Raw genomic sequence first — 25,721 nt, forward strand, 5'->3', positions numbered from 1 at the left:
TCTCTTTGGTTATATTTTTGGGGTTATGCCATGGCTTTTTCTGTCTTGCCATGGCAGTACGCAGGTTCCTCAACTATTGCCTATCATAAGTAATGTATGTATATGTGTATATACAATGTTCATGTTACTGTTTTTTAATTTTCAATGCATTTGAAAATATGTGGATATATATTTCCTCCAAATCATTGCCCAAATAGTTACTGCATGTATCAATTACTGGAAAAAAATATTAAAGGTGAAGTAGATCTTTTTCTAACTTACTGATTCAGTTGGACTCCTAGTCACTTAGGCAGAGGCAAGAGGTAATTTGCCCACATTTTAAGAGTTGATTTGGTAAATACTTCCAAAGTTAAATGTTTTATGATTTCTGAAAATACGGCTTCCATTTCCCTTAACTGCTACCTTACATATAAGGATGCCTTGGAAAAGAATTCTCCAGGAATTTGTCTGAAGATCTGCTACTTTGTCAGGTAAGGTCTCCATAACTTGGAGACTGTATGGAGTGGCGTGAAATGAAAAGCTGATGTCTGGACTTCTGTGCTTTCTTGTTCTCCCTACCTCTCCCTTATAGCCTTTTGTGGGCTGCCTCTGACACTGTCGACTGCCTCTGATACTTTAGGCTCCCTCTGACACTCTAGGCTCCCTCTGACACTCTAGGCTGCCTCTGACATTGTAGGCTGTCTCTGACTCTGTAGGCTTTCTCTGACACTGTAGGCTGCTTCTGACACTGTTGGTTGCCTCTGGACACTGATGGATGCCCTTGGACAGATCAAAAGGACAAAAGCCTTAGTACTGGAAACTCAACCAAACCTAGTGCAGCTACGGTATTCTCTGGTATACCTGTGCTTAAGATTTTCATTCTTTTTTTCTTTTGGTTTTATGAGAGTTTGCATTGAATGGCACAAGAGAAGGATACAAAGACAATCAAGGGTCTCTGTTTTCTTTATATTTATTCTTAATTATTGTGGTACTATAACTCACTGAACATTTTGAGAATTCTGGAAATAGTATAATAAACACTCATAACCAGATAGTTTTTATTAATTCTTCATGAAATTTTCCCCTTGTTTTGTTTTTTTTTTGTTTGTTTGTTTTTGTTTTTTAGTATCTTTTACTAATTTTTTTAAAGTAACATGCAATTGATGGGTCCCATTATGACATTTTCAAACATAAACGTCAGTATGCTTTTGCCATACTTGGCCCTGATTCCTCACCAGTAACAGTGACCACCCATATCACAATTGTGGATCCTGGGAGGGGGAGCAAGGTGGGAATAGCCAGGGGATGGAGACCTCAGGCGGTGATAAGTATCTGAGAAACAGACTTCCAGGGAGATAGCTTCAGTGAGACAGCTCGTTTAATTGGAAGGAACAAAGGCTATTTAAACCTTTGAGGAGTAGCTAGAGGCTCTTTGGAGTGAGGGTACATCATTGGCCAGGACCAAGGTACTGGGAATGCCTTATTTGCATGAAGAGGAATTCCAGGTGCTTGCTAACATGACTTTATAAGGAGAGGAAGTTTAACCTGTAATCTGGCCACCAGGCTACATGACCACCTCAGGTGGCAGAGGTGGAGGAAGTGAGGCTATGTGCACCAGGACATGCAGGCCCAGAACAGGGAGGAAACAGTCCTACTCCTGCCAGTCTCAAGACGAGATTTTCAGGGTTTGGACACACCTTGACTTCATTCTTGCTCCAGGCCAGCTCCCCTGGTCGAGTGGCTCCCTGGCCCCACATACTTTGTTCCTTTTAATTTCCTTCACTTATTCCTATCCCTCTAGCCCCTTGCTTTTGCATGCCTTTAATCCCAGCACTTGGGAGGCAGAGGCAGGCAGATCTCTGAGGTTGAGGCTAGCTTGGTCTACAGAGCAAGTGCCAGGACAGCAAGAGATATACAGAGAAGCCTTGTCTCAAACAACAACAGCAAAAGATGTATGTTTGTGTGTGTGTGTGTGTGTGTGTGTGTATACACATATATATGCTTTTATACTGTATAGCTTTTGCTTAGCTTTCTGTTGTAAAAGAAAAAAATCCTCTCTAGTTTTTACAGGTTTCTGATAAGCATTATTTTTCATGGTTATATTAACGAGTAATAAAAAAACATACTTTACACATACAGGCCCCATTTTGGAATATTTGCTCACCCACATGGCCATGTCTATATCCTGTCTGGGTTCTTTGATATGATATGCCTTGTCCTATCAAAGTATTTTGTGTGTGGAGACCCTGAAGCCCGATAAATGTTTTCTTCCCTCCCTGGAACCCTCCACCCCCAGATCTTTTACTGCAGGGTAAATCTCACTTTGTCTTCTGAATGCTTTCTGTAGTCTCAAATTCCTCTGGGAATCTGCCTAACTGTGAAGCCTGGGGCTCAGTGTTCTTTCTAACTCCCTCCTTGTAGGTATTGGATAACAGAATTCTGGATCATGTTCAAAATGGATGCCAGCCTGACCAGCACCATGGAAGAGTTTCAGGACCTGGTGAAAGCCAATGGTGAGGAGTCACATTGCCGCCTCATCGACACATCGCAAATGTGAGTGTCAGGGTTCTGGTGGGTCCTCTGAAACCACCTGCCTCCAGGAACCCGAGCTGTGATGCTGGGTCTCTCACCCCCTCCATGTCCAGGAAGCTCAGACAGGTTGCGAGAGCCCCACCAAAGATGACTTGACATTGACTAGAAAAGCACAGAGGCCCCCCCAGTGAGGACGCGGTATCAGGCAGGAACAAAAAGCAGAGGGTAGCCAGCCCTTACTAGAAGGTATCCAACCCATAAGAAACCAAAAGCCCAATGTCTGAACCAGGGCCTCTTTAGGAGTTGGTGCAACAGGCACCCTTGAGTTTACATGAGCTAGTAACTATTGCGAAATGTCCCAAGCGGAGATTTAGAACATACATAGGATATCTGTGAAAGACCATTAGCCTCCCAGAGCTGAGACGGAACTCAGGCATATTTCACATCATTCTTTGAGTTCCTTATTCACACAGTTGGCTCACTCTGGAAAACGAGCCCTTCTTAATTTGGGGAAGGAGGGCACACATATTACATGGTGGGGTTTTTACGTGTGGTTATTTGTTTTGCAATAATGCAAATTCCCAAAATACAGAGTTCTAGAACTGCAGCATATGGGAGAGATCAATTCACCCAAAACCCTGTTTTTGCCTGACTGGCCTGGGGTCTGTGACTACAAAGCTGGGGGTCTGTGACTGGCCTCTATCCTTCTGCTTGTCCATCACTGCCATCTATTCTGACACAGCTCTGGTCCAGTGGCTCTCATCTGCGCTCTAAGCCCTGCCTGTAATACCCACACACAAAAAGATGACTTCAAAGTCACATCCCACAATCCCAAATAAATCTGTTCATCTGTTTGGTCCTCTGTACTTCTCCTCTTAGAATTACACAACTTGATAGATAAAAGAGGGTTTTGTTTGTTTGTTTGTTTTGTTTTGTTTGTTTGTTTCCCAAGCTAACAACATTTTCGTTTTAAAGATGAAAACCCTAGAGCCCAGGGCCACTTGAAATCTTTACTTCTGTCCTAACATTTTCTACCTGAATTTCCTCCCCCAATGTTTTTCACTGCTCATTATTAAGAATTGTTAATTCAGGATATTTCTTGACTTGATATATTTAAGGGTTTTTCTTTGGCGGGCGGGGGGGGGGGGGGGTGGAGGGAAGCCTGCAGAATCTGTAGCCTTTCCCAAATTTAAAATTAAGGAATCCTTGTGTCAAGAGTCAAGGCTCTCAGAAATGCCACTTTAGAAACCCAAATGTGCATCCTGCTGCCTTTCAACACTGTCTGCTTTTCTTTGCATAGTGTGAAACTGAAACTCTGGGAGACTCTAGGGTGGGCTGAGAGGACATTGAGGAATAACTGGGTCATTCTACGGTCAGGGTTCATATGGTCATTTTTGTAACTGGGACTTTGGAGGAAAATTACTTGGTTTTGCCCATTGTGACCACATGTGCTGATCAGTGGTTCCTTGAGACATGGTGTCCTCTCTCTATTTTTCTCTGAGCTCTCCTGGCCTGAAAATTAGCCCCCTCTTATGATTTCCACCAACAATCCATGACCCTAACAGGAAGAGAGGAACACACAGACACTTGGGAAGAGTAGACATATTAAGGTCAGAGGAAGAACCAGGACCATCCGCTAAAAGTGCCCCCTTCCCACTGCCCTCTTGTCTCTCTTGCTGCATCCAGAAGGTTCTTTTTTTTTTTAATTTTTATCACAGAAAAAAAAATTGACTGGGAGAAACTCAGTTAATGCATCACTTTTGCCAAGTGGAGCTAGCTAATTGTGCTCTGGGAATTCTGTGGGTAACACCAATGGGCTTACTCTTGAAAAGCAGCTGTGATTTATGCTTCTTGTCTTCTCCCTTTCTCGTTTACAAACCAAAGTAATTCTCGAGACTGGTCCAGGAAACTGACTCAACGAATAAAATCAAATACCAGCAAGAAGCGGAAAGTCTCCCTGCTGTTTGACCATCTGGAGCCTGAAGAACTGTCTGAGCACCTCACCTACCTTGAATTCAAGTCCTTCCGAAGGATATCTGTACGTAGCTGAGGGACAAGGGGAAAGCTACCCAGGGAAATGTATGAACATGAGCAGAGTCAGTAGCCAGTTTCCCGCCTGACCCAGCATAACCCTCTCCTTGCCATAGTGCCGGGAGACTTCCCTAGCAGGCATCGGGAGATCTGGAGGCCCGGAATTCCTTTGGCTGCCCATGCTCTGCTTCCCCATGCCACACCCTCTGTGTCCACCTACCACTTCAGCAATCACTCAGCATCTAGAGCTGTGGCACTGGGGTACACATGATATCCTGCATGCATGCTTGTATGAGGGCACACATGCCCTTCACCCCCCTCCAATAATCACTAGACTATTAGAAAACTGTTTTATAATCTTTCCCAAAAATAAAAACAGATAAAAGATAAAAAGGGCATAGGCACCCTAAGAGTTGGAATTCCAGGCTAGGCTTTGAATGGCTCTAAAAGGTCCTAAAATTAAAATAGAGGTGACCAATCTATTCCTAAACATACCTAAATCCCTGAAAGAGTGACAACCTGGCCAGCAATACCATCCTTCTAGAAGCAAACTGTGCTAATTCACGTCGTTGATATAGCCAAGAGGCCAACCAAGCAGGGCAAAGAGAAAGAGAGATGAAGGGAAAGATAGTCAAATTAACCATCAGCAAAAGGAAGAGTTCACAGCACATCCTGTCCCCACTATAGTCCTCACAGCTAATTCTACAGGGTACCTGAGAGCATTATTCCATACAAGAGGACTTGTCACCCACCCAAGAGAAATTGCTGCCATGTTAGATGCAACACGTTGCCATTGGCCAATGTGATTTCTGGAAACATGATACATTTATTCCACTCAGGCTCCCCTCCCACACGCAGGAACCATCTTCAGTTTTGCTCTGACACCAAACAGTACTGTACTGCCTGCCTTAGAACGACCTGTATTTCCCAGCTGTAGGATGGAGAGCCAGAGAGCTGACTAACAAAGTCTGCACGCCTTAACAGATTTGGATGGCTGTCCCAGTCACTCAGCACCAACTTATTGAGCCTAGCTCTGTGTGGTTGAGAAGAGCAAACCCAATCACAGTGATTATGTCATACCTTCTCCCTGAACACTGATATTCTGTCATCACCCAACCGGGAGTCCAGGAGCTTCCACGTGGAGCTGGTTCCGAACACTCTCTGTGCTAACTACCCAGTTTCCTCATGGGCATCCCTTGGACAGCGTGCTAGGCCCCCACTGTGAGGCTCCAGCTGGGGATTTTCCATTTAACCCACCTCCCCTGTCCCAAGACTAGACAGAGTTGAAAGCCTCTGGAAAAAAAAAAAACCATTATTCCACTGGAAATCAGAGCTGTGCTGGAGAAGCCAACAGAGCAGTCCCGGGCCTGTGTGATGCCAGTGCTTGGCAAAAGCAGAAGTGACGTCAGTACAGGACAATGAATCAGAGCCAGCACCTCTAGGTCGGACAGTGTTCTGTTTACAAATAAAGGCTCCTATCTTTTGAGTGACATGGCCCCTTCACAGAAGGCTATTTCAGTGGGCTCTTCTTTGCTTTTGCTCTCTTCCTAAACAGTTTTCTCAAGTAATTTTCCCTCCAACATGAAGCTGTAGGGAAATGTATCTCTACTGTGTTTCCTTAACACTTTATGGGAGAATTATATGATACGGATACTTCTCCCCTTAAAAAGGAAAGCGAGGCAGATAGATTGTGCACATTCCTGGTGAGAAGGACTGGAATGTATGCGTCCACTGAAAGAGGGCGACAGCTTCCTCTTAGGACAGGGAAGACCTGTGCTTCCCGTGGCAGTCTCACAGTTCTTCTAAGAACGCCCCGGGGTGGAGATTGGTTAATGGGTATGTTTTACTAACACGTTTTATCTACACATTCGCTCATTCATTCTCTCTTTCTCTCTCTCTCTCTCTCTCTCTCTCTCTCTCTCTCTCTCTCTCTGTGTGTGTGTGTGTGTGTGTGTGCACCCTTAACAAAACTGAAGTTTCTTTTCCACCCCACTTGAAGTCTAGCAGGTGTCGACCTAGGCTAGTTGAGTGTCTAGTCTTCCTCTGGTTGGGAATTCCCACCATCTCTTGAACAGTAGAAAGACAGAGTGACAAAGCATGCACTGGCACTTAGATCAGTCCTGATGCTTCACTCACCACCTCCGAGCTGTTTCACCTTGGCTTTCAAAATGCAGAGTTCAGCCCAGCACCGGAGCCTCCCATAAGAGTTTCCCTGAGAGTAGCTTCTCCTTTACCGTTGAAGCTGAGAGGTTCCTATTCGCAGGGACATGGCGGCTATAACCATCCCTTAGACCAGGCCATCCAGGATATTTCTGCTTCACACCTGCAGTCCCATTGTCATCCACAGTTAGGAAAACTTAGCTGCTTGGTGCTTAGTTAGCTGCATTTCAGGTGCCCTTCTCGCCTGGCTTCTGCTCAAGTTTCTGACTACGAGGTGGTTCAGACAGGCTAGTGTTAGCATGGTAACTTTCCTATTAGGACTACCTCACATGTGTGTATCTCCACGAAGGATGGAAGGACATCCATACCATGCATTATCTTGACGCTTGTGCCCTAAATAGGGAGGATTTTTGATCACAGATTTTCAGACAGCAGGTAGAGAGAGAAAGTTTCCAGGAGAATTGTCTTCTTGAAAAGAGAGGATTCAGAGCTGGAACCAATAAACATTTTCTACTATGGTGTGCTCTATTCGGAAGAGAAAGAACACTAGATCTACTCAAGCATGCTATTTGGGTTAACTGATGTGTACTCATCTTTGTATGCCTAATGGACTTGATGTGGAGAGGCCCTTATGAGACTCCCCCACACCCCATCATGCTCTTTTGGCCTGGTAGCAAAGATACCAGGGAGGCAGCCACAGGCTTGTTTGCCCATACCAGTTCCCAGCCACCACTGAGCTGAGCTGATGTGCCTCCTCAGAACTCCAGGCATACCAGTACTCCATCCTGATGGTTGTCTTTTTTCCCTCCAGTTCTCTGATTATCAAAATTACCTTGTAAATAGCTGCGTGAAGGAGAACCCCACTATGGAGCGCTCCATTGCCCTGTGCAACGGCATCTCCCAGTGGGTACAACTGATGGTTCTCAGCCGTCCCACCCCACAGCTCCGGGCAGAGGTCTTCATCAAGTTCATCCATGTGGCCCAGGTGAGTGGAGGGATTGAGACATTCATCCTAGGCCAGGAGGTAACCGGCTTTAGCACTTTCACCCAGAGCCTGGTCTGAGTCCTGTCCCTTCTAACCCACAGTGGGGTTTGTGCTCCTTCTGCCGTTTCCTGGTCTAGATGTGTAACTCTTCTGCTCTCTCACCCAGCAGCAAGGCGGAAGGAAGGCCACATGGGCCTTCTCACAATCAGGACTCAGCTCCCTAAGGCTTGTCTGGAGTCGCTTGATTTTCGCCTAACTAGCAGCATGGCAAACAGACTGGCGATTCTCAATTTCACTGATGCTGGACCAGCCTGAGTTTCTTAGGTCCTTGGGCTGAGGCTCTGCTGGATTGAATATTCAATGCTTGAGGGACAGCGATTTGAATGTCTCTTCCCTGGCTGTTATCCCTCCTGCCACAAGCATGCACAGGGGGAAAATGTCTCAATAATAAGCTTGGCAATAACGTAAAGGCAAGAAGATTGTGCTTATTATATTTTTTAACCCTTGGTAGTCTACACCAGTGTTTCTCTAAGTTTATAAATGGTCCATCTGCTCTGATAGCCATTAAAGACAGATCAGACATACTCTCTAAGCCTAGTCTAGTCTAGGGAACCAGAATTCACGGGATTGGATCCAGAAGTCTTTGTTAAGCGCGTACTCAATGACTCTTGGAAGCCAACAATTTAGACGGTAGGTAGTCCACAGATCATACTCAGCAAAGAGGAACATGTGACCTCCGTGCTGATCTGGTATCTGGTCTGGAGGTCAATAAGAATTGAGAGGAAACTGCAGCCGCTGGCTGTTCGTCTTACTATAAGGAAAACATGCAGCATAGAGATGTCAGTTTCCAAGCACCGTGTAACGGCACGTACAGTGACGCTGCTGTCATTTGTCTTTGTCGTCTGTGTCACAGAAGCTCCACCAGCTACAGAACTTCAACACGCTGATGGCAGTGATAGGGGGACTGTGTCACAGCTCCATCTCCAGGCTCAAGGAGACAAGTTCACATGTCCCACATGAGATCAATAAGGTCAGTGAGCTGTCCTCTCTGGGACCCTTAGGACTGCACATCCCTTGTCAAAAAGGTTGGAGGAGAAGGGCAGGGAGGCAAACCCTGAGGAAATCAGGATGGGTGAGTCACAGACCTGAGATTATGCGTGAGAGTCCACCTGGCCTCAGGGTCACTGTGCTCCTTCCTTGGGTCTACAAGGTGTCAGATGTTCAGTCACCATCCTTGTCATGATGTCCTTGCCCAGGTCTCCTCACCTTAGAATGTTCTCCTAAAACAAGTAGAAGTTCAGCTGCTCACAGCGTGTGTCAAGCGCATTTACCACAGTGATAGCCTGGAACAGTAGCTTACCGGAATGCTGGCAGACTTTCTGGACACTTGAATTTCAGAGTCGGACATGCACTCTTTAGACACAGTGTTGCTGGGATGAGCCTGGCCACCGAGCTACGTCCCTAGCCGTCTGCTGCACTTTTCTACCATGTTTTACTCAGGATGGCGACAGTATCTCGTGCACTGTCCTCCATCATTAGTTAGATGTGACGGGAGATGCTTTAACCTCCCAGGGCAGAGGGCTGTGTTAAGTACCACCTGCCATGATGTCGTGAGCTAGGCCTGGCATGGGCTAGCTAACGACGGCTGTTGGAGCACTGTCATACCATGTCAGAGGACTTTACTATCTACAGACCACAAACAGCTTAAACTGGAAGAAGGTCGTGTGTCCCTATCCATTCATCCCATGTATTCAACCTTTCAAGGAATCCCTTTTAGCTATCCTTTCCATCACCATGCTGGACCCGTAAGAAGCCTCTTCCCTATGGCTGGGTAAATGAGGCCATCTTTAGTTTCCTTTTCATTCCCTAACAGCTCTGCTGAGACCACACTGAAGAGATCTCTTACGTATCAGAAGCCACAGAAACAGTGGCAAAATTTAATATGCCCTCTGCCCCGCCATTCAGCTCACCTTGTGCGTTCATGTCGCTCACACTCACCACCAGTACTTGACAAAGGAGTGAGGAGGGACTCCTGCTGTCTCAGAGTGACTGAGTGGGCACAGTCTACGTCTCTGCTTCCTCGCCATATAGAGATGGTTCTTGTTAGACACGGTTTTATTAACAGAATTTGCCGTAGTGTCTAATACGGTTATTTCATGTGAAAACATGATTGGCAGGGTCGCTCCACATCTTCAGTTCTGAAAAGCTGGGCATCATCACACTTGGGAAGTGGGGCTCGGTAACTGGCAGGAACCCGGTGGATTTGAAAAGAGTGTATCTGGCTGCTCCCTTTAGACATAGACCCATTTTGCGAACCCTGAGCCACAGACTAGCAACCTGTACTACACTGCTGTAGCTCCCCAAATAAAACACGTCCCTTCCCAGGCCAGCAGCAAAGGTACCGCCTGCTGACCTCATGAGCCAGGCCTTAGTTACCCAATTCAATGCTTCTGAGAGCTTTCAAGGACACCAGGGAAGGCAACCCATGGTTTAGGAAGACACTTATTATCTACTGTATACATCTTTAATTATTCTGTCAAGTTCTCATATTACTTCTAAAAAGTAAATCAGTTTAATATAAACTGCTAAAACCCTATTTTAAATTAAACTCTGTAGTGATATCAAGGGACAACTATACTCTTGATGTCTGATGTAGCTGGAGTTTTCATTTGGCAGTTGCTGCAGCTACAAATCAGATGCATCATCCCACTGTCCAACAAACTAAGGGTGGGGTAAAATCATGGTTGGCATGACGGTAAGCAAGGCGGCTGCCTTGGGAAGCATGCTAGGCCCCGCCTGTACCTGTGATGACCGGTCTGTTCTGCTTTGTAGGTTCTGGGGGAGATGACTGAACTACTGTCATCCTGCAGAAACTATGACAACTACAGGCGAGCCTATGGGGAGTGCACCCACTTCAAAATCCCCATCCTGGGGGTGCACCTCAAGGACCTCATTTCCCTGTACGAAGCCATGCCCGACTACCTGGAGGACGGGAAGGTGAACGTCCAAAAGCTCCTGGCTCTTTACAATCATATCAATGAACTGGTCCAGCTGCAGGAGGTGGCCCCACCACTGGAGGCCAACAAGGACTTGGTGCACCTGCTGACGGTGAGATTTCTATAGGAGAGTAACCATCACGTGCTAGCTATGAACCAGGGGAGTGAGGGATCCTAGCTCTCTTCTCATATACTAGCTACAGAGCAGAACTATCATCTCCCTTTATTGCTGGGATACAGAGGCGGAAAGATCAGCTTCCCAGAGCAGCTGACATTATTAAGTAATAGCACCTCAACTTAGACTCTGGCTGGGGAAGGGGACCCAGGAGGCTTTCTTGTAAGCAATGTGCCTTGCAGACTTCTACTGGTGTGTTCCTATCCCTGAAAAAGCTGTCCCTAAGCTCTCAGGGTGGTGCTGATAGAAAATCAGATGCAAGCCGTGGCTCTAAGTAGAGACAGGGTACTCTCATAAGGAAGGGGTAAAAACCAGCCAAACAAAACAGGGAGAAAATGAGTTGCTCTTTGGGTCCTGCCACTTTCAGCTTAGCCTCATGTGCCACAACAGCCCAAGTGCAGGTGTGGGGAGTGGAGATCGGGTCTGCAGTGAGATCAGCTACGCTCCTTTCCAAAGCTGGGATGCCCCCCTGTGCCAGCTGCATGGATGTGAGCCTGTGCTCTCCACGTCTGCGCCCTCCTCTGTGAACTCTGGGTGGCCAGTCTGTAGGGTGATTCAAACCTCTCCTCCTGTTCTGAAGTCAAAACCTGCTTCTCTGTGCAGAGCGGAAGGAAAGATGACCATGGTCTCTCCCAACCTCAAAGAGGATTCTGATGGAGCCACGGGTTTCAGTCACAGCTTGGGTTCAGTTCTGGATTTCTGTCCCTTTTTTCTTTTATCAAGTGACTTTGGCAAGTCTCTGGCCTCAAACACCAGCATCAACTTTATACAAAAGCACAGACAGTAAATATCAATTTTAAGAGACCATCTCGGAGCTTTGTCAATATTTAAGAATATTCCAACAAAAAAGAATTAATGTTTTCCCAATTGAAATAGTAGGTCTTATACCAGGCAAAATTTATGAATCTTAATTTTTAATTTTTATTATTTTATTTTTATTTATTTGTGTGTGTGTGTGTGTGTGTGTGTGTGTGTGTGTGTGTGTGTGTGTGCGCGCGCGCGCGCACACGTGCAGGTATGGATATTAGAAGACTACTTTGTGGCATCATTTCTCTTCTTCCAGCTTTCTGTGGGTTCCAGGAATTGACCTCAGGTCTCCAGGTTCCCACAGCTGGTGATCTTACTTGCTAAGACATTTCCCCACTTAGTGGGTTTTAGAAACAAACTCCTTGTCGGGTCTGGAGAGGTGGCTTCTGTTTAAGGACCCTTGTTGCTCTTACAGAGGCCTGGGGTTCAATTCCCTTCATCCACATGGTGATTCACAAACATTAGTGCTGCCAGGTCTGAGGAATCTGATGCCCTCTTTTGACCTCTGCAGGCACCATGCATGTATATTGTATATGGTACACAAACACACATGCAGACAGAACACTCACACATAAAATAAAATAGATAAACCTAAAAACAAACAAATGAGAACCCTGCTAAGCACCAAGAAGATGAACCACTGGAAAAAAAATGAACCAAGAAAGAAACCTCAGTTCTGGGAAAGGCAGAGTGTCCTGTCCCAGCAATTAACTGTGTTCTGCTTCAACCTGCAGTTGTCCCTGGATCTATACTACACAGAAGATGAAATCTATGAGCTTTCCTATGCCCGTGAACCAAGGAACCACAAAGCCCCAGTGAGTTTCCTATCCTAAGACTCTCCGGTGTGGTGGGGCTTTAAAAGCTCATCAAATTCCTTCTCCTCGGCTGGCCTTCAGTTGCTTGCTAAGCGTATTGTTTCTGCTGTGTGCTTGGCTTTGTGAAAAGCATGGAGAAGACTTCCCAAAATTTGTGACATGTTAGGATGTAGTTCTTATTCACAAACAGCTTATGATTTAGAGGAAGGAACTGCTGTAGGAACAATAAAAGACCGAATGCCTAAAGAGGGTCTGAGTGGTAGAATCTGCCAGTTACTTATAAGTGAAAGAAGGCAGTTGTGTGAGGCACAGGGCTGTCTGCCTCCCAATAAAGTGTCCCCATATCTCTTTTCTAAGACTGGGTAATGACTACTGCAGCTGAGGTTCATGTAGGAACACTTTAGAAACCCATATCAGCCAGGCTAAATCGTACAAGATTTTAAGTATGTGTGCTTTCTTCTACTACTGCAGCACACAGTCAGGTATCAGAAAAGGAAGGAGCAATGTTACTCTGATTAGTCACAAGAGTGTCCCTATTCCATTTTAGCCGCTAACACCTTCGAAGCCACCAGTTGTAGTAGACTGGGCCTCTGGAGTGTCTCCCAAACCTGACCCAAAGACCATCAGCAAACACGTCCAGAGGATGGTGGATGTAAGTACCTGTTTCAGCAAGCAAGATCATGCTGTGGATGATTTTATGCTTTTTGGGGGGTGGGGGTGTTGATGGCCAGGGTGGTAGAGACACAAAGGTGAGAATTCTGGGATCCATTCCCCTGGGAGCACAGAGCTGTTTCATTCTACACGTTGTGGCTATAGAATGTTTCAGAGGAAATAATGATACACTGGTCTCCAGTAGGGTGGATTCGCCTTGCTTAAAGGCCCTTGCAAGGGGAGCATATGTTTAAAAGTTATTAGTAGCTGATGGGGCTGTAGAGATGACTCTGGTTAAGAGCACTGTCTGCTCTTCCAGAGGTCCTGAGTTCAACTTCTGGCAACCACATGGTGGCTCATAACCAACTATAATGTGATCTGATGCCCTCTTCTGGCCTGCAGGTGTACCTGCAAATAGAGTACCTACACATAAAATAAGTAAATCTTTTAGAAAAAGTTATTAGTTGACATGGGGCAAATGTTAGCATACAATAATGCTAAAAGGATGGGAAACTTGCACTGCTTGGTTCTGCTAACTCCTTGTAGTCTTTATGCTCGATTCCCACGTGCAGAGTCACAAGACTCGAGGAAGAGGACATTTCCAATTAGGGTAGGCTGTGAGCTTTCCAGGAAGGGGAACAGAGCCCTGTAGGGGAGGCAGAGTGCAGGGAGAACTCACCTCTACACACTGCAGCAGCAGTGTGCAGCAGCCAGTGGGTGGCACAGTTGGCAGTCACAGGGCGAGAGGACCTGGGCACCCTGTAGTGGCTGGGATGTGCCCTGGTGCGCCTGTGCCACAGCTTAGGGAGTGTTGTCTCAGTGTTGCTCTTACTCAGGTTGCTGCCAGCTTTTGTGGATCTGCCCTCTTGCCATTCGGCTAAAGGGAGATATGACTGGAGACACAATTCTTTCTCTCTCAGTAAATGGAAGAAACTCTTTTTTTCAGTCTGTCTTCAAGAACTATGATCTCGACCAGGATGGCTACATCTCTCAGGAGGAGTTTGAAAAGATTGCTGCAAGCTTTCCGTTTTCCTTCTGCGTGATGGACAAAGACAGGTGAGCAATGGTGGGTGAGATTGCGCAAGCGGTCACTGGAGAATTTGCAGACACGTGTGCTGCCATGCTTCCCTGACGCATTTTGAGAAGGAAGAGCCACCAACAAGTGAGGGCCTCACTCCTTTATCCTGGACTGCAGCAGAGTGTGGAATCCGTGTGGTTTCTGAATAGTTCACGCTCGAAGACTCCCCATGCCACCAGCTTAGGAGCAAACAGCCTTCCTTCTTGCTTTGGTGTTACAAATCATGGGATCAACTCATAGTTGTTGAACCATGTTCAACACTCTCTGAACTTTTCTCATGGACATAAAAGTTTTACCTTAGTTATCTATAGAAAACCAAAAGCCTGGCCAGTAAATAGGTTCTACACATGTCCTTCCTGTCTCAAGCCAGACACCGTAGCATAGGCCTTTGCTTCCCTATACCCACATTTCATATCACTTCCCTTTCATGTCTTGAACACACTGACCAGTTTGGCCCTTTGCCAGCAGTGAAGAGCACTCAGCTGCCTCGCTTTCTCACTATATGCTGTCCTGTGCCTTTACTATGAGGAGGACTCCAGGGGTCAGCCGTGGGGAGGACGAAAGGAATGGTTAGTTTCAAGGCTAGAAACCACCCTTCCCCGACTCACCCCCTTCCTTGCCTGTCACTGCTGCAGGGAAGGCCTCATCAGCAGGGACGAGATCACAGCCTACTTCATGAGGGCCAGCTCCATCTATTCCAAGCTGGGTCTGGGCTTTCCGCACAACTTCCAAGAGACCACCTACCTGAAGCCCACTTTCTGTGACAACTGTGCTGGCTTTGTAAGTTCTTCTCAGAGTGTGTCCGAGCTGAACTTGGTGTGGGTGTGAGGTGTGGGTGTGTGTACGAGACAGTTTAAGTGAGTAAGACAGGCATGGCCTCAAATCCTCACATACTCACTCACTCCAGCCCAAGAGAACACCCAGACAACAGAGTCCTCTATTGTATGGGTTTAGCCTGTATCTAGTTTCTTCCAGCTCTTTTTCTTCCCTGGTGCATTAAACTTCGGGGATAAATGGTACAGAAATGTGGGGTTTGGATGTACCTATTAAAAGTGTTGCATGATGTTTCAAATGTTAGAGATTAAGAAATAGGAGGTGCCTTTCTTTCCCTTTCAACAGAAATTAAGTTCCCCCTATTCCGGTGGGCCTCACCACACCCGCGCCCTCAAGGCAGTCCTAGTTAAATTCAGTATGTCACAGAACAAAAACTGAAAAGATACGGCAGCGGGAGGGGCACCTATGGAGAGGAGTTGGGTTTGCTAGAAATGAGAGAAGAATAAAAGAGGATGAAATGGAGGGGTGGGCGTGACTAGAATGTATTATACACATGAGGGAAATCATCTGAAAATAACTTTTTAATTTTATCTCAATTATTACCTGAGTACTGTTTGTCCTAACCCAATTTAAAGTTTCCCCCAAGCCCAGGTTTCTACCCCAGGGCTACATACTCAGTCCTAAGGAGCCTTCTGGCCTGGGTTCATCCACATCAGGTCTATAGAGTACTGGGTCATCCAGAGCTCTTGCATAGGTAGCAGCTTTCTTTGATCAGCAGCTTCTTGTCAGAGGAAAAGGCCATGAGAGAGCCACCACAGTCTTCCCACTCGATAGACAGTAGAATGAAGACAAAGAGTGACTGGCAAGGCTCGGCCTCACACCAGACAGATGAGTAACATGTGGCATGTTGTGTTCTTTGCCTCATAGCTCTGGGGAGTAATCAAGCAAGGATATCGCTGTAAAGGTAAGTCTCAGCTTTGGGGAATGTGGTCATTTTTTTTCCCTTGTCTGAAGAGCTTGCCTCTATAACATTCTTGTGTAGAGTAGTTGTCCAATCAGTCCAAATTTTCTTGGCTGAGTTCAGAACCTTGCATCCAAACTAGCCTCTGAAGAGCACCTTAAGATTTTTGCCAGCCAAGAGAGGGATGTCTGTAAGACCACCAGCTAGTTTCTTTCCCTCTATAAGACCCTCTCTTTGCCTCCGTTGCTCCAGAAATATGGATGGATGTGGAGCTTGTAGAGGCGAGGAAGGATAGGTTCTCAGGGAAAGGGGATCACTTCTGGGTAAGGTTACTAAGGCCCCGGTCAGTTTTTCCTTTCAGCAGCAGCTGCCTCAGGACCTAACTTGCCAAGTGGGCACCTCTTCTTTCCAAGATGAGGGGATGCTGCTTGATTCTGAGACCCACTGATACAGTGACGACAAGCTCTGGGGCCTACCCAGGGATTGATAATCATGAGGTGACCTTTCCTAGATCCGTTAGGAATGTCAGGTGTCCTAGCTCTAGGGGCTAGACCAGCCGGGGCTGACAAGAGAGAGTTTGGCTGTGAGGGAGCTGCTACAGAAGTGAGTGAAAGCCTTCTGAGCACAGTGTCTCATCTGCAGACTGCGGGATGAACTGCCATAAACAGTGCAAAGACCTGGTGGTGTTCGAGTGCAAGAGGCGAACCAAGAGCCCAGCAGGCTCCACAGAGAACATCAGCTCTTTGGTGCCGATGTCCAACCTTTGCCCACTGGGAACCAAAGATCTGCTCCACGGTGAGTAGGCACTGGGGATGTTTCCTGTGAATGTACGGGCAAGGGTCAAGTTTGGAGGGTAAGGAAGATCACTTCATGATTCTCATTGACCCCAGTTGCAATGCCAGGGCTGATTTGTCATGATTTTTAACTCTGAATGCTGTAACAGAGTGGAAGTTGGACATGAAAGCCATCGAGTGCTACTGGGCAACTACACCATAATGGCATCTTGTGTTAACTATATTCCTCTAGCCTTAAACTCAAACCAAAGATGAGAAGGGGGAGAGAGATAGAATGAATGAGTGTATAACATACAGAACATGCAGCATGAAAGAAACATATTATTTAAAAGGGATAGCTGTGTTCAGCAGCAAAGACTAGCATCTCCACAGCTCAGAAATGTCCCGAGAACATACTGTGAGTAGAAACTGAAAACATAGGTCTTCTTGAATGTTTCCAGAAGGCAGGCACAGCTGAGAATTTAATGTCTGCAGTGTAATGGAGACCACTGTGTATGCCAACTGACCAGAACCAGACTCATTGCTAACAGCTGAGGCAGGAGACTCAAATAATAATGTGACTGGCACTTGGGGTTGGCAGCAGGAAATAGGTGCATGGGATTGGGGTGGGGCACATGTTTTTAATCCCAGAACTTGGGAGGCAGAGGCAGGAGGATCTGTGAATTTGAGACCAGCCTGGTCTACAGAGTGAGTTCCAGGAAAACCACAGCTACCCAAAAAGACATCCTGTCTCAACAAACCATCCAATAAACAAAACCCCAAGAGAAATAGAATCCTCAAGATATGCTTTATGGATTTCTGTATGTCTGGGATTCCATTTCAATAGTAGAGCGGTCATTATTTGGGACCTTTCGTTGGTTTAAAGTGCGAGTGCATTAAAGGCGGGAAAATGAGAGAGGGGGGATTTCAAGATGGCTGAACAGAAGTGCCTGACACTTCTCTGCTTCTCAGTGGGTGAGGTGATGCTTGCTGTGCAAGCCTGGTGACCTATATTTGATCCCTGGAACTACATAAAAATGGAAGGACAGAACTGAATCCAGAGTTGTCCTCTCAAAGCAACAGGGATATAAACATAATTTTTAGATCGAACAGGAAAAGAGCAGCAGACTAGGGGAAATGTAAGACGTAGAGACCCAGAGTGGATATTGTATGAGAAAGAAGCCCCTTGACACAGGATGCTCCACAGCCCTGGGAAACAGTTTCCTGTCTGCAGCATGGAATCAAAAGAGCGTCCTAGCAGACTTGCCAGTGGGAAGCTGGCAAACCTAGCTAGTGGGGAGGCACCCGACCCTCATAGGCTTTTTACCTAACTACTAACTTGAGATCTGCCCAGGAGCCATCTTTGGGAAAGAATTCCTGTCATCTTCTGAACCTCAGGTGTGCCATATACAGAAACAGTCTGGAGAAAGGACCTGTTGTCTGACTTTGGTCGGCATTACAGGTCAGAACCCTGCTTATTCCCATCTGTGGGATTTGAAATATTCCACTGAGATGCTTAGCAGGAAATGGACCTGTGAACCAAGTGTGGTTCTCTGGAGTGACTCAGCGACTTTAAGTCAAACTTGCTGAAGTTTGAAGGTCCTGCATTGTGCAGGATGGATGTTGTGACATGAAGGGGGAAGGGTAAAGAAAATGAAGAATAGGTGGAAAGTAATAGAGGACACCCAACGCCTAGACTTCAGACATGAACACAGGCACATGCCTCTACACACAGACACAAAAGAATCCTTTGATAAATTCGGCAATTAAAAAAAAAACAAGTATCACTAAAATATAAAAACATGCTCAAAACAAAACAAAACAAAAATACAAAAACCTATCTTACATAAAAGTCGCTTCATTCTCTAGGCCAGTGTTTCTCAAAGTGTGGGTTATGACCCTTTTGGGGGGGTCAAATGACCCTTTCACAGGGAACACATATCAAATATCCTACACATCAGATATTTACACTATGATGCACAGCAGTAGCAAAATTATAGTCATGAAGTCGAAATGAAGATAGTTTTATGGTTGGGGGACACCATGACATAAGGAACCATATTAAAAGGTCACAGCATTAGGAAGGTTGAAAAATACTGCCCTAAGCTCTGGAAAGCAGGATATTTTTCATCTCCATTTAATGAAATAAACAAAATCCAAAATGACTGTATAGACCTAAATGGCTTTGCATAGAGCTCAAAATTAGCGCTGAGTCCCTGCAAGAGGTAATCTGGGATGACTGCCAGTTTATCTTCCGACACATCTCAAACGCATCACCGTCCCTCTAACCTTCTCTGGAAATTACTCCTTACGGTTAGTATTTCCAGCGTGAGCCTTGGGAGGGGATATTGGCTAAAAGAAAACCTGATGGCTGGTTTGTCTTACCCCTGCCGCGTCAGACAAGGGCGATGCACTGGAGAATAAATACACTTCCACAGAATTAGTCCCAACTCGTCACCGTTAGTCCCCGCTAATCACACAAGCAGAGAGCTCCTACTGCCTATCTGCTCTGCAAGCACTCCCCATACCTGGATCAAGCCGTAATGAGAGCTCTGGAGCCCTGTGAGCCCACAGAAAGCTTTCGCAGACCATTCCATCTGATGTTTATCCTGCTCTCTCCACAAGCGCTTAGGAAACCTTGCTACCTCGAGGCAGGGGTTCTAACTCACAGGGACGATAACTGCCTAGGTAACTTCGATGCACACAGAAAACGATGCTTTGGGGCCAGGAGAGATGGCGCAGAGGTTAAGAGCATGCGTTGCTCTTGCGGAGCAAGAGCCCTGGTTCGGTCCCCAGCATCCGCCTGGTGGCTCACAACCATCTGTAACTCTAGTTCCAGGGGATCCGAAATCCTCTTCTGACCCTCAAGGGCACCGCATCCACGTAGGAGCAAAACATGCATGCATATTTTTTAATTTTTTTTTTTTTCAAAAAGGTGAAAAAGAGATGTCCTTTCTTTGGTGTGGATGAATCCTGATGTTAAAAAAAAAAAAAAAAAAAAAAAAGCCATAAGTTTTCGCTTCTACTCACGTGTGACCCTGGGCGTCCAAACACGGGAGCTGCTTGGAATGTAGATCTCCCGAGACGAAGGTCTCTCTAAAACAAATGTTGAGACTCTTGAGCTCGTCCTTGTCCGAGAGCACTAACAAATGCATCTCTCCGCAGCACCTGAAGAAGGATCTTTCATATTCCAAAACGGGGAGGCTGCGGACCACAGCGAGGAGAGCAAGGACCGGACCATCATGCTCCTGGGGGTGTCCTCGCAGAAGATTTCGGTTCGGCTGAAGAGGACTGTCGCCCACAAGACCACCCAGACGGAGCCGTTCCCTTGGGCTGGTGGCGAGACGCCCCCTGGCCACTTCGTGCTATCTTCCCCGAGGAAGTCGGCCCAGGGCGCTCTCTACGTGCACGGCCCCCCATCGCCATGCCCCAGCCCCGCCCTGGTCCGAAAGCGGGCCTTCGTCAAGTGGGAGAACAAAGAGTCCCTCATAAAACCAAAACAGGAGCTTCACCTCAGGCTCCGCACCTACCAAGAACTGGAACAGGTGCCTTCCTAGTCACCACCCGCCCCCCCCCCTTCCTCTTAGCTCTCCCGCTGAAGTAAAATCCGGTAGGGAAAACAATCCAGTTGATTATTGAGTCAGCAGATTAAAAAAAAATTTTTTTAAAAAGTTGCCAAATATAAGTAATCTAAGCTATTGCAGTGTGAAGGAAGAAAGGAGACGTTAGCTTTAAATGTTTAATTTAAGATGTTTCCCTGCCCTTTCCCCTCGGACATCTTGCTTTGTATCATGTCTGGAGGCCTGAGTACATAATCTACCATCTATCTAGCTTAATGTGCTTATCTGCATGCTATACAGTGAAGCCGCCCACAAGGCTCTTAACAGGCACCACTGTTACAAGCAAGGCTCCTCCCTGTCAGGCCCCCGGGATGGTCAGAGAGCAGTATGCTAGAGGATGTCTTGATTCGGTGACTGGCATGAACAACATGGTATCAGGAGGAACACAAACATGGTAGGGGGGGGGGGGGGGAGCAACGGATTTATTTCCTGGATGAGAAGATGTCTTTTACTCAAAATACCTTCAAAATGCATATTAGCAAAGAGGTAGCCATGTTTGGGTTACCTTCTGAGGGGAAACTACCAAATCTTACCTTTTAGAACAATAAAAGCAATCTTGAAGAGGGAACATGAGAAAAGTGGAGGACTTTGGTCTTAGATGCTAAGACAATTCTTTTATTTTGAGGTTTTTTTTTAATCATTTATTTTTTTGTTTGTTTGTTTGTTTGTTTTTGTTTGGTGTGGTTATTTGAGACAGGGTTTCTCTGTGTAGATCTGGCTGTCCTGGAACTTGCTCTGTAGACCAGGCTGGCCTCAAACCTGCCTCTGCCTCCCAAGTGCCGGGATCTAATCACAGACATTTCTTTATGCCGGTTGTTAAAGACTGCAGCCTGGTTGGTCCTCAGTAAAACGATCAGACCACGCTAAAGGCAGCAGTGTAGTTGTGAAAACTGCTCTGAGAAATGGGTGACAGAGTAATCTGCTCCTGGCCACCAGGCCCATACACCCTGATATTTTACTAGCTGCTTCTCTTTTTTTCTACCTGCATCACAGAAACCTGAGAACCACAATTCTCCAGGGGCATTTTAGAGAAATAATCATGTGCCCTGCTTGTTTTTTTTTTGTTTTGTTTTGTTTTTTTTCCATTAGGGCCCTGCAATGACTGATCTTTAGTCCAACAGTTCTAGCCAAAAGGAACAAACCCAATTAAACTAGTATTTCACATAGCACGCAACAAGGACAGATGATTGCATGTTATTTTAGTTCATGTACTAACTCTGAATCAGTATGGAACCAAATAAAAATGCTGACACATGGTTTTTGAGCCAAGACATATCGACCCAAAGTCTTTATTTATTTTTAAGTATGCACCCAACACCTATTTTCAGGGTGTGGGTGACGATTAAACAAACCTATTATCAGAAGGTATTTTATGATCACATAGCAGTGTCAGGCTCACAGCAAAAAGCTCAATCTCACAGAAGCTCATAGAGAACACTCTGCCAGCTACTCTGAGAACTGAGAGTGTTCCCAACTAACCAGACTTGCACCTCTATTTTCTGATGCCCTTGTAAATCAATCTGGCTAAGGACACTTTCCTCAAGACCAAAAGCCTGGAAAATAACCAATGGCTCTATAGTTAGAGAAATGCCAACAAAACACTAACTCCTGGTTTGGAAGTGAGACAAAATCTTCCATCCAAAAGGCAATATTAGTTATCAGTAAAGGGGGTTGTGTACCAAGGCTAAGTTAACTAGAGCATCTCATGTCACAGAGCTTTGAAGCACCGCTTTCATAGTTCAGAGCAGACCAGACCAGAGACTACTTTCTGCCAGTTCACGCTGCGTGCTATACACTATCCAAAGGTTGTCTTCCTCCGCCCAGTTCCCAAGAATGGATCGTTCTATCTACTAGCCACTCACATCTGTGATCTCATAACAAAGAGTAATTGCTATTTGCACATGGCCACGATAATTAATGTGTTATTTTATACGCATGGCTAAATAACTACTTTGAAGATAGTTTGTAATTCGTAACCACAGTGAATAGGAGATGCCAGTCAAATACAATACTCTTGATACAGTAACTGATTTGCTATTCAGTGCTGCTCTATTAACATGCCTTATTCTCATTTCCCTTTAGGAAATAAATACCCTCAAAGCAGATAATGATGCCCTGAAGATGCAACTCAAGTATGCACAGAAGAAAATAGAATCCCTTCAGCTTGAGAAAAGCAATCATGTCTTAGCACAGATGGATCACGGTGCTTGTTCTTAATCCAGAAATTCAAGGAACAGAGTCGCAGAGGGTGGACTAGGATCTCACTTCAAAACTGACTGCAGAGGTTGAGGCAACTTTGGAACAACTGTCTTTAAAAGGGGAAAGCCAGACACTGTTGTCGGCGTATTGTTCTGTTTTGTTTACCTAAAATATTTTTTAAGTGAGTCATTGGTTTTCAGTCGGTTGACCCAAAGGAAAGAAAAGCTCAAGTATGTAAAGCTTTGAGCATTCATATTCAAACCGTTTTCTTTCTTTACTGGAACCAATACCAAATGAGTGCTAAAATAAGACTACAGTTTCCTGATCGTGTCTCACGCAGGCAGCCTGCTTTACTGATCCATACTTAGATAAAAAGTCCCTGAAGAATCAACTTGCTGCCTTCCCCAGGGTTTCTGCAAATGGAGAGATTTCCTTTGTTCTACCCAAAGCCTGCTCCTAAGGTAAACAATGCCCTCAAAGTGGTGACTTTGACATGCCTGCATTGTTTGTCAAACTTATCCCTACCTCACTACCTCAGAGCTCATCAAGAGCCTCTTTCCTCCCATCCTTCGCCTCCTTCCTCCCTTGCTCATTGACACATATCTACCCCGAAGTGAACTCCTAGACATGTAGCCTGGCTTTACATCCAGAGCTTTTGAAGTGAAATGGACACCCATTGCAGGTCAGCTTACAGCTCTAGGTCTTAGTCATCAAGAACTACAAAATAAAACTCACTACCCCCAAACAGCAATCACCATGCCATACATGCAGCTAATCAGCCAAACAACAAAAACGTGTTTGTCCAGATAGTCTTTCTACAGAATTGAGAACCTGTGGCTTTTTAAAAGAAATAGTCTGTGGACGGTGTTTAATTCCTCCTGCTCTAGTTTCTCTCTCTCTCTTCTTTTAAAGTAAACTATCTTAAGGTCCTCCTTTGAACTGAATCTGCGCTTAAACTGTCTTTCACTTTTACTATCTAGAAATAAGCTAACAGATGTGATGGCTTTAAGAGCTGAGAGCATGTACATATGTGTAAAATATGTATATACAGTATCAGGCATGCATAGAGCTTGGACCTTTTCCTTTAGAAAACTTTGCAGACGTGAACCAAACACCTTTTAGTCACTTACACAAATTCACATAGAGTTCTGTTCGTTCTAAGACAAAAGGTTAACAATGTAAATGATACAAAACCATGAGTAACAGTCTCTGAGTCCTCTTCTATCCTGCAGGTTAAAATCAATGGTTTTGTCTTGTTGCCTAGGAAGCGATCCACACACTCTCTCGTCAGCTTCCTTTTAGTCTTTCAAAAACCATTTCATCTGATTGTGTCCTTTGGCGGAGACTTCGCTTCTGTGCTTGGAAGGTCTGCCACCACGCTAACTCGTAATCCATACGCAGGGTGAGCAATTTCCAAGAGTATCATCTTAACAAAATAAATTCCAAACCTCGCTGGGCTGTGGTGACACACGCCTTTGATCCCAGGGCAAGGGAGGCAGAGACAGCTGGATCTCTGTGAGTCGGAGGCCAGCCTGGTCTACAGAGTAAGTTCCAGGTCAGCCAGGGCTACACAGGCTATTTCCAAACCTACAGCCAACAGCATCCCGTCTTCTTTGGAGGGATGCAAACGGTGGACAGTGCTGCCCCCTGAGGTATTCAGATCACTTAAGAAGTTTCTCTGATGAAAGGCCCTTGTCCATTTGCATACGTGCTTGCAGAGTTTTGGTGACAAAGGGCTGACTTATGGTGAATGTTTCACTAAACTCTAATGAACCCTTTACACACAAATGTATCCTTAGTCTATATCCAAGCTCAGACCATTCTCAAAGCATATCCACCACCTGGTATGTGCACCTCTGGCAGGTGTACGTATTCTATGGAACAATTACATGGGACCACATGACTAACGACAGACCTCAAAATTTATATTTTTTCACTATGGGTATTTTTCTCTGCTATGCACCCATACGGGTGTTAAGCTCGATTTTTTTTTTTTAAGACACTGTCTTTTTCTTATTCCTCATCCCCAATAAAGATCTCCCAACGAGTTTTGATGTAAATAATCTGTAACATAGGAATTCAGAGGGCTTCAGTCACTTCTCATAGCTAGATGACATGACAGACAGCGGGCAGGACGGGACAGGAAAGCCAGCAGGAGGCAGTGGTTTCATCATAGATTCTTATAGTACAGGACAGGGGACGTTTGGAGTCTGAGTTAGTTCTGTTCCTGCCCAGCTGTAGGCGCAGGTACGATCTACCGATACAATCTGGAACAAAGTTTGGCTTATCGTACTGACTTGAAATGTTTGGGCAGATGGGTGTCTGCTAAAACAAGGACCAATCCTGTTGATGAAGGGCAATGTCACCTCTCATCTTCTCGGTTGACTGACTCACCCCTTTACTGACCACTTGTGAAATTCTGTCTAAAGGTGTATAATGTAAAAGCTGCGAGAAAAATATGTACAGAGTGTAAAATTTTTTGATACCTATTGTAAGTTTTCTGTGTCTAATATTTATATGATAAAAGATATTTGGATCCCTGTAACTTCAAGATCTCCTGTTTCTTAAATTCATGCACAGGTAGGCATTTCATTTAAATTTACTGTAATTTAAACCAAAACTACTCCTCCATTCTATTAAAAAGTTTTCCTGGGGGAAAAAAAGGAAACATCCTAGATTATTTGGTTTAAAATGTTCTGCTCTTTTCACAGAATGAGGAACAGTGCAGAGATTCCCCACCTTATAATGAGCTCTCCAAACATGAAGTCTATAAAATGCTTAACACTGATTACAGGGGCAAAGCTGTCATCTCCCCGCGGTTTTTATTTTAATTCCACAGTTCTAGCTAAGCAAACCAGTAAGGAAAAAAGATAAAGGTGGTAAAAGGTGGCTCAGTCTTGTGTCCAGACCCACTCACAGAAATTCATCTGTAGTCATTTGGAGGGATAAGAGGCACAACAATTTTTTTTTTTTCTCCCAACCAATACCTTTGTTGACGGGACCAATGCAGAGGAGGAAGGCCAGCCTCCTCAGGCATTCTACGTTGTGATACATTCGGTTGGGGTTGTGTGCTTTCTTTCCACAATTCATAGTATTTCCTATGAAATACTGAAGTCACTCTGACAAGCTGACGTTGAAGGAAAGGTGAAAGTGTTTCTCAATCACCCATTCCCAATCTGCAGGTC

At 45.4% G+C, this 25,721-nt stretch overlaps 1 protein-coding gene across 1 annotated transcript in view; it reads left to right on the forward strand.

Moving 5' to 3' along the window:
* The window catches only part of Rasgrp1 (RAS guanyl releasing protein 1), a 58,083-nt gene extending 33,011 nt beyond the window's left edge, over positions 1-25,072 (forward strand). Inside the window, exons 4-17 of the mRNA XM_055598791.1 lie at positions 408-470; positions 2,401-2,532; positions 4,396-4,549; positions 7,514-7,687; positions 8,601-8,717; positions 10,520-10,795; positions 12,400-12,480; positions 13,028-13,132; positions 14,078-14,187; positions 14,845-14,989; positions 15,911-15,947; positions 16,587-16,739; positions 19,883-20,262; positions 22,420-25,072. Of these exons, the coding sequence (XP_055454766.1) occupies positions 408-470; positions 2,401-2,532; positions 4,396-4,549; positions 7,514-7,687; positions 8,601-8,717; positions 10,520-10,795; positions 12,400-12,480; positions 13,028-13,132; positions 14,078-14,187; positions 14,845-14,989; positions 15,911-15,947; positions 16,587-16,739; positions 19,883-20,262; positions 22,420-22,554 (2,062 nt within the window). The 3' untranslated portion in view covers positions 22,555-25,072. The remainder of the gene's footprint in view (positions 1-407; positions 471-2,400; positions 2,533-4,395; positions 4,550-7,513; positions 7,688-8,600; positions 8,718-10,519; positions 10,796-12,399; positions 12,481-13,027; positions 13,133-14,077; positions 14,188-14,844; positions 14,990-15,910; positions 15,948-16,586; positions 16,740-19,882; positions 20,263-22,419) is intronic.
* Positions 25,073-25,721: the final 649 nt, after the last annotated feature.

The sequence above is a fragment of the Psammomys obesus genome, unplaced genomic scaffold (assembly GCF_907164565.1).
Source record: "Psammomys obesus unplaced genomic scaffold, mPsaObe1.curated_primary_1811, whole genome shotgun sequence".
Taxonomy (NCBI): Eukaryota; Metazoa; Chordata; class Mammalia; order Rodentia; family Muridae; genus Psammomys; species Psammomys obesus.